The 8195-nt window shown below is 36.1% G+C and overlaps 1 protein-coding gene across 1 annotated transcript in view; it reads right to left on the reverse strand.

Moving 5' to 3' along the window:
* Positions 1-4866: 4866 nt before the first annotated feature.
* LOC107585800 (C3a anaphylatoxin chemotactic receptor-like) overlaps positions 4867-8195 on the reverse strand; it is a 4490-nt gene continuing 1161 nt past the window's right edge. Inside the window, exon 2 of the mRNA XM_016272946.1 lies at positions 4867-6533. Within this exon, the coding sequence (XP_016128432.1) occupies positions 5482-6533 (1052 nt within the window). The 3' untranslated portion in view covers positions 4867-5481. The remainder of the gene's footprint in view (positions 6534-8195) is intronic.

Genomic DNA, 8195 nt, shown 5'->3' on the forward strand with positions numbered 1-8195 from the left:
ACATTTAGAGCTGCAACTATCACGCGTGACAGACGAGTTGATATGTTATTGTGTGTGTGTGTGTGTGTGTGTGTGTGTGCGTTTGTATGTGTATGTTAGATTAGTTTCAGTGTTTATGTAGTATGTTAAACTAGTTTAAGTGTTTATGTAGTATGTTAAACTAGTTTAAGTGTTTATGTAGTTAATAAAGTCTTACTTGTATCACACTTGACGTTGTTCATTGTTTGCTCATAACTGGAGTCCCCAATCATGCAGATTTATGCTACAGGCTCTGTGTAGAGTTGTACAGTAAGAAAGTTATTTCCCTTAACCAGGAAATTAACGTTCTTAGAATTGACAGACAGTTGACCCTGAGAGGTCAAGTAAATATCTACAGCGGATCTAAATATTTATAATTAATTATAACTAGTTATGATAAATTATTCATATTTCCCCATGAGCTGATTCGCTACAACAATTAAGTAGTTGTGTTCTTATTTTTAGATAATCTAGTTTGACAACTTACCTGCCGATGGGGCAAATTGTCACAAGTGCACATTCTCTATTCAACAGTCTACAACTCCGTAATGAGATAAGATATGAAAATGTAATGAATACAACATACTGTATGTGCCAAAGACTTCCTTCTTTCATTTGGTATGACATTTATACCATTGTGATGTATGGTGCTCAGTAAATGTTAGACAGTGAGAAAAGTGTGACAACTTATCCCGCTCTCCCCTATATGTGAGCCAGCAAAGCGACTGTCCTCGCTGCTGTCGCCACAGTCTGACATAAACGAGGATCTGCACACTGCTGAAATAATTGAAATACACTGTTTTAAATGTATTTTAATGTAATGGTTTTAATTGTAGCAGCATGTTTATTATGATTAATCTCCTCTGGGTTTAATATTTCTTTATTTGAATGACTGAAGTTTGATTTAATGTTGTGTTCAGAACCCTTTCACACACACAAGGTTACAGAGCAAAAAGGACCCGGCCTCAAAAATTGCTTATAAATCACTCATTATGCTATATTATCACCAAAGATTGGATTCAAATGTTTAATCAGGGAGTTTGTTTTGAAAGGCTTTTATTTTGTACAAAATGGCACAAAGTAACACTTGTGGTGTTCCCGGTCAAAAATGTCCAGCCATTCAAAGTGAATGGGAAAGAATGAAAGTAATACTAACTATAAGTGTTCAGGAGCATGTTGATCATGTTCACGTTCACATATGTACGTGTGCTTGCAAACATAAAGGCCTTGGACCTGTTCATGTTTGGATGCATGCATACTCACGCTAACACACACACACACACACACACACACACTTATACAAACTATTGGGAGTATTACAAGTTTTCTATTTCATCCTACCCTGAACTGCATCCAATATCATTTCATCAATCTGATAGTATAACTCTCTTTCTCACTCTCACTCACTCACTCACTCACTCACAAAGTATAGGCCACGCTCGTTTTTGTGACACTCTTAATGCATTTTATTTATTTTCTTTATGTCTTTTCATCATCTGTTTGATTATGTCTTTAATTGATTTTTTCCGTACATTTCTGCCATATGTAGGCAACATTAACTGACAGTCACCACTGATAAGCTACTAAATATTGTAGAAACGTAATTTTCTGTAAAGTTGCTTTGCAAAGATTTGTATCGTGAAAAGCACTATACAAATAAACTTGAATTGAATTATGTCTTTATTTGATTAAATCCATCTGATCGCACAGGCGCCTCTCACACACACAAACAACACTAGTTCTACCGTTGCCTGACATTTCAGCCATTCATCATCAAACTAAAATGCAGTCAACCAAACATAAAAGTTACATTATCCCGGCACAGTGCCCAAACAAACATTTTTGCGCATGTGAAGGATTTTACACGGATATTAGAACATGAGTGAAGTATAAAGCCATGTTTAGGCTACATAATGAATAATAGTTATGCAAACAAATGTTACAAATATGGCGAAAGTGGAAACATTTGTATTCTTGTGGTATGAGACATGGCTCGTGAGCCCAATGCCATTTCAGTTTTGTATGCTATAATGAATGCCACAATAGCCTAATTAGTTTTATTTTATAGTTGAATATATAATTTTATAACTACTTACTTTTCATTCTTGTTCTGTTCTGAATACCGTTAAATTTAAAATATTTGTTGTAGAATGAGGGAAACTAAATCTGTTTATATTTACGAGTATTTTAATATACATATAAATTACATTAATTAATGTAGCCTAATAGTTTGCGATTACAAGGTTAAGGGATGTTTTTGGAGTAAGATCAATTTTTCTTTGACGAGATTACTTCCTCTTTTTGTCCGGGTTTCTTTTCTCCGTGTCCTAAACTCTAGGGGCGAGGCTTCTAAACCAGGGGCAAGTTCAAGCTCAAAACGGTGTGCACCGTTTTGCTACGGTTTCCGGTTTGAACGACATGTTTCCTAGAAACAGTGTGCAACGGGGTTTGAGATGCGTTTTCTCTTGTTTGGTGGGTGTGTCAAACATGTCAGCCCAATCAGCAGCAACATGTATGTAAACCACACAGTATTAAAGAGACAGCTCGCACAATGTAATTAACATCCAAATAAATTCACAAGAGCAAGTATATTGTTTGCACATGTTTATTTACATTAAAGGCAAAATAACTGAAATAATAAGGGCACAAGTATAGATCTGGAACTTCTTTAAGTCTGTCTAAATATCATTTAGTAATTGCAATGTATTCTGGTCTATGTCGTTTCCCTAGGAAGGAGTGCTAAATACTGATTAATGTAACATAAAAATACTATACAAATGTGGTGGGATGACCTTTAAAAGTCAGTAGTAAACAGGCGAAAGGGGCCATGAGGTGACTTTAAATCAACAGGCACATTTTTATTCAGACAGGTCAAAAATATTAAAACACCACATCACCAATATTTGATGCAAATACCCACATGAGAAAAAAATGAAAATAAAAATAAACAACGAAAAGAAAACCAACTATAGATGGCCACAGGTTACCTAGAAAGTGAAGACAGAAGTGGCACAAGAGCAAAAGTGTCCTCACAGCAGTCAAGCTCACAGCAATCACACTGCAAACCTATAGGAAAACCAAAGATAAAGTGATCAAACCACCACACAATCCCAGCTACCTCACCACCGCCATCCACACAGTGAGGGCAACTCAGTGGCCACCATTGGCTTAACCAAAACTGAACCTACAAAAGAAAAGAATAAACAACTTAATTAACAGTGGACAATGCAGGTGACACAAACACAAGTCAGCATTGTAACACAGTCACTATTAATCCAGTTTCTTTGGGGCCTAATCTCTCCTCTGACACTCTGGGTCCCAAATTCACAGAACAAAATAAATAAAAAACAATTACAAAAGTATTAAATCTAAAGTAAACGGTAACCGTGCATCCTCTTACATCCACTATTTTCGACTGGGACAGTCAGGCAACCATCAGTCAGGCAATAATCCAGCCACAACACTCCTTAATCGGTGCATCATATGTTCAGTTCACGACGAAGCTCCGGGATTATTTAACGTAACTGCTTATCTGCTGCCATTCTTTTGAAGTGCTATATCTTTCTTTTCAACTTCTAAATCCGCCACGACATCCCTGAAATCAAAAGCGGAAGCGAAAAAGAGCAAACAAACTTCACTACTTCCTTATATAACACTGGGGCTGCTGGGACTTGTAGTGCCCAAATCATGGTCACATTACACATATTTATATATTTTGCTTTTGTATTATGTAGTGACACTTTCATAAACTTTTCTATACCCCTCTGATTATATAATGGTACATATTACAATATCATAGCATAACAACAGTGATCAGCAACAATGATAAGCCTAATACTCACAGTAAAAATAATAAGGTCATATAGATCATAACACAGTCTCGGAGGTAAGAACTGGATTATCCTTCACCTGAAATGTTTGTCTTTTCATCCTGAAATGCAAAGCAAATGTTGGATCACAATAATTAGGAACCACAGTTTCCACAAATCCCTTCATTTGATTGGGATGTTCTCTTTTATTCTGGAGGGCAAGGGCAGTGATTGTACCATCGAGCGTATTTTGCAGTATTAAACACGTATTTATACCGATTTCATCAGGCTCCGAAAATTCTTCAAAAAGAACACAAATATTGGCCTTCTCAGCTGCCATAGTTGCAACTCTTGCGTCATCAGAACAGGGTGTTCAACTCACCACCGTTTCCGTTTAAAAAACGTTTTGCACCGTTTTGTCGGGGCTGAACGCAGCCCAGGTTGTTTTTAGGGGTGTGATATTCAAATGACGATTGTTTTTTGCACGTGAACTCTGTCGTAAGTTGATTTGTGCGCATGGATCTGCGCTCGTTTCTACGTTAGATTGATAAATGAGGCCCCATGTCTCTAGCGAACTAATGAGCTGTGGACACTGATGATTTGCCTGATGTAAATGAAATGCTACGTGACATTTTGTTCACAAGCTGTATTATAGTTTAAAAACTGTAATATCTCACATTTCAATCAGTTCGTCATGTTTACTGAAGTAGACAGCATCCTTTATTATGTTTCTGTTTTCTTCCTCACATTGATTTCAACATCTGCTTCAGTAGCATTCGCTGTAAAAGGAATTGTATTTCAGTAATGCCAGCTGCTCAGTGCATAGTTGATTTTATTACGTAAACACATGTCAGACTTGGTAACATAGCGCTTATGAAATTCCAGATTTCTAACTTCATAATACAAGTCACTGAAATGTGAGCATGTGGTGATGACAGACAGACAGATACAGACAGACAGATACAGACAGATAGATAGATAGATAGATAGATAGATAGATAGATAGATAGATAGATAGATAGATAGATAGATAGATAGATAGATAGAATGCTGTGACAGTGTTTTATGCCTATAAAAAATTCCAGACAGAAATAGCATAAAAACTGTATTTATAAAAAACCGAGGAAGACTACAGACAGAATGTTTCAAACAGATTATCTTCAGTTTTGGTGATTAAATAAACATTGCAAAATAGATGTTAGCACTAAATTGACAGTATTACAATGTGTCTAAAAGGTTGTCAACGAAAAGAATATATAAAACAGAATAAATATCTGTTGAAAATATTTTCCACAAAGCCACTTTAATAAAGAAAGACAAGTATAAAATAAATCAATTGTAGGTTTTCCACAAAAAAACAATGCAAATCATTTTCAACCCAACTAGAAGCAGCAACACTGACCCGACCAATGGTGTGAGTTTGAGGCGGGGCTATCAGTTTGTCCAGCCAATTAAAAATGGGGGCATGTGAAAGTCACATGGCACATAAATTGCAACGTTTAAAACAAACTTCAAATTGTCTTTAACACAAATTGGCTTTGAACCTCTGGCATGAGATGGCAGGCATCAAGGCAGCAATGTTGAGAGCTTGTTAATGTGATTTATCGTCCACTTCGATCTAACATAAAGAATGAATATCTCTGAGACTGATTTTCTAAAAGCATGTATTGTTGTCCTGACTGCTGCCAGATGATGAGAGTGTTGTTTCATTTGTCTGCTTGAGACCTTGTGATTCTGAGAGGCGTGAACGGCGAGATGTGGAAGGGTGAGATGTTCGGAAAGGCAGATGTTCTTCTGTAAAAGCCGTCTCCAGCACCAGCAGCAGAGACTGTTTGAGCTTCTTCTTAAACTCCTCACACATGAACACATAGAGAATGGGGTTCAGACAGCTGTTGAGATGAACCAGGCAGTTAACAAATGGCCCTATTTTATTGAATACATTTTCAACATCACTCCACCCATTTATAATTGCAACTATGGAAGACAGCTGCTGAACATGAAAAGGAAACCAGCATATGAAAAAGGCCAGGATCACAGATATAATGACCCGGAAAGGTTTAAGCTTCTTTCCTCTTTTGAGACGCTTGGCTCGCACTCCGATAGCAATGTATGAAGATGCAATGATCAGGAAGGGGATGAGAAAGCCCACTATAAACCTGTATATGAACAGAGACTTTAAGATGTTTAAAGGACATTCATAGGCACACTGATTATACTCTCCTGAGCGGCACAAAACAAACGGGATGCTGCAGCCAATGGATAAAACCCACATGAGTGAACAGATGATCCTGGCTTTGACAAGAGTTCGTTTGTTTTGAGCCCAAACAATCATCCAGGTGGACAGACATCGATCCAGACTGATAGCCGTGAGCAAAAAAATGCTGGCAAACATGTTTAACACCGTCACGAAGGAGACAAACTTGCACATGAAGTCACCAAAGAGCCAAACCTGGCTAAAGGCAGTAACAATGTAGAGGATGATGACTAAGATGAAGATGAAGTCTGCAATCGCCAAGTTGAGAAACCAAATGGAGTTGACGGTTGTCTTCATTTTGTAGCCCGTCACATATATGACGAGCCCGTTTCCGACAATACCCAGAGCAAAGATGACAAAGTATATGAATATATTGAAGATTTCAATGTCTGATAAGACTATCTGCGTTGAGTTGTTCAACTGTTGACCTTCATGTCCCACACTATTGGCCGCTACACAAAGAAAAGAGAAAGAGAATGGTTTATGACAGAATTAACATTTCTGATACTTTCCTTTGAGTTTTGAATTGAAAACTGAGTCAACTAGAATGATTCGTTCACAAATCCAACTGATATAGTTCACAAGTTCAAATCACTGACTCAATGATCCTATTGCAGTGGTTAACCACGAAGGCTCGTTTCCGCCACCAAATAAAAAAATACTAGCAACATTTTAATCTCACAATTTGGACTTGTTTTTATTACAATTCTGAGAAAGAGATCAGAATTTTCGAGATATAAACAGAATTGCGAGATATAAATTCAGAACTGCAAGATATAAACACGAAATTCTGAGTTTACATCTTGTAATTCTGTTTTTTTTTCTGCTGTGGAATACAAAATAATGTAATTGAAATCTAATAAATTTATCTCAAATTTTTTCCTCAGAATTGTGAGTTTTTAATTCTGTTTTAATTCTCAGTTTATAACATCTCACAATTCTGTTCCACCCCCCCTCAATATTGCGAGGGAAAAAGTCAGAATTGTGAGATATAAATTCAGAATTGCAAGAACAAATGCCTGAATTGTGCGATTAAAAAGTTGCAGTTCACTTTTTCATTTCATTTTTTTCATTCTGTGGCAGACAGAATCTTCCATAGTCTACAGCTCACTGAAGAGAAAGTTGTTAGTAATGATTTTCATTTCTGAACAAAGCTGTCTTCAAAATATGTTTTATATATTTTTTTATCATTATTACAGCTCAGATTTTTAATATGAATTTTATTATTGTTCGGTTAGAACTTTTACACATTTCTAGTCATTGTAAATCATGCTAAATATAAAATCATTTTTAATCATCTAATTTTAATTATCAAAATCATGGGGATCAAAAGTTTGCAAATTGAGAGGTTATAATACAAGGATTTACTCATTCTTACACCAGGGGGCATCATGTCCTATGCTCTGTATTACATATAAAATACATAGTGAATATTGTACAATATTGTATACAATTATATGTATAATTTTTTATTTTTCTTAAACCATAAGAATAAATGAGAGTACTTTTAACTCAACTAATTATTTTTTGCTGTCTACAGCTGTTAAATTAAAAAGACTGCCAGCAAAATCTTGTTGCACAATTCACATGCACCATGACACCACAAAACACTTGCCAGTATTAAACAGGCAAGGCTGTAACTCATAAACATATTTTATTGTTGTTCTGAGCTCAATACTGCTCACAGCCAGTTTTGCATTTAAGCAAATAATCTTTGCATTAATACAGTTGGAAAAAAGTTGCATCCTGTATGACCACAGCTTTTTAACCACTACTTACTAACATGGCACACACTAAGCTTGTTTAAAACCCACTAGCTGCCCTCAGGATGCGATTCCTACACATTTACTTAAGCAAGTTTTTCAAGCTATTGGCTCTGATTTGTTGTCTGTCATCTACAAATGTCTTTTTACTGGGACCGTACCTGACTGCCTTAAACATGCCTCTGTTTTGCCTCATCTTAAAAAAACAAATTTGAATCCTACGTTCTTGAGTAATTTTCGCCCAATCTCAAATTTACATTTTCTCTCAAAAATTTTAGAAAAAGTGGTCTTGAGCCAACTTTTGCCTTTTTTGAATGATAACAATACACACGAGAAATTTCAGTCTGGTTT

Source organism: Sinocyclocheilus grahami, unplaced genomic scaffold (genome assembly GCF_001515645.1).
Source record: "Sinocyclocheilus grahami isolate Dianchi unplaced genomic scaffold, SAMN03320097.WGS_v1.1 scaffold74.1, whole genome shotgun sequence".
NCBI lineage: Eukaryota > Metazoa > Chordata > Actinopteri > Cypriniformes > Cyprinidae > Sinocyclocheilus > Sinocyclocheilus grahami.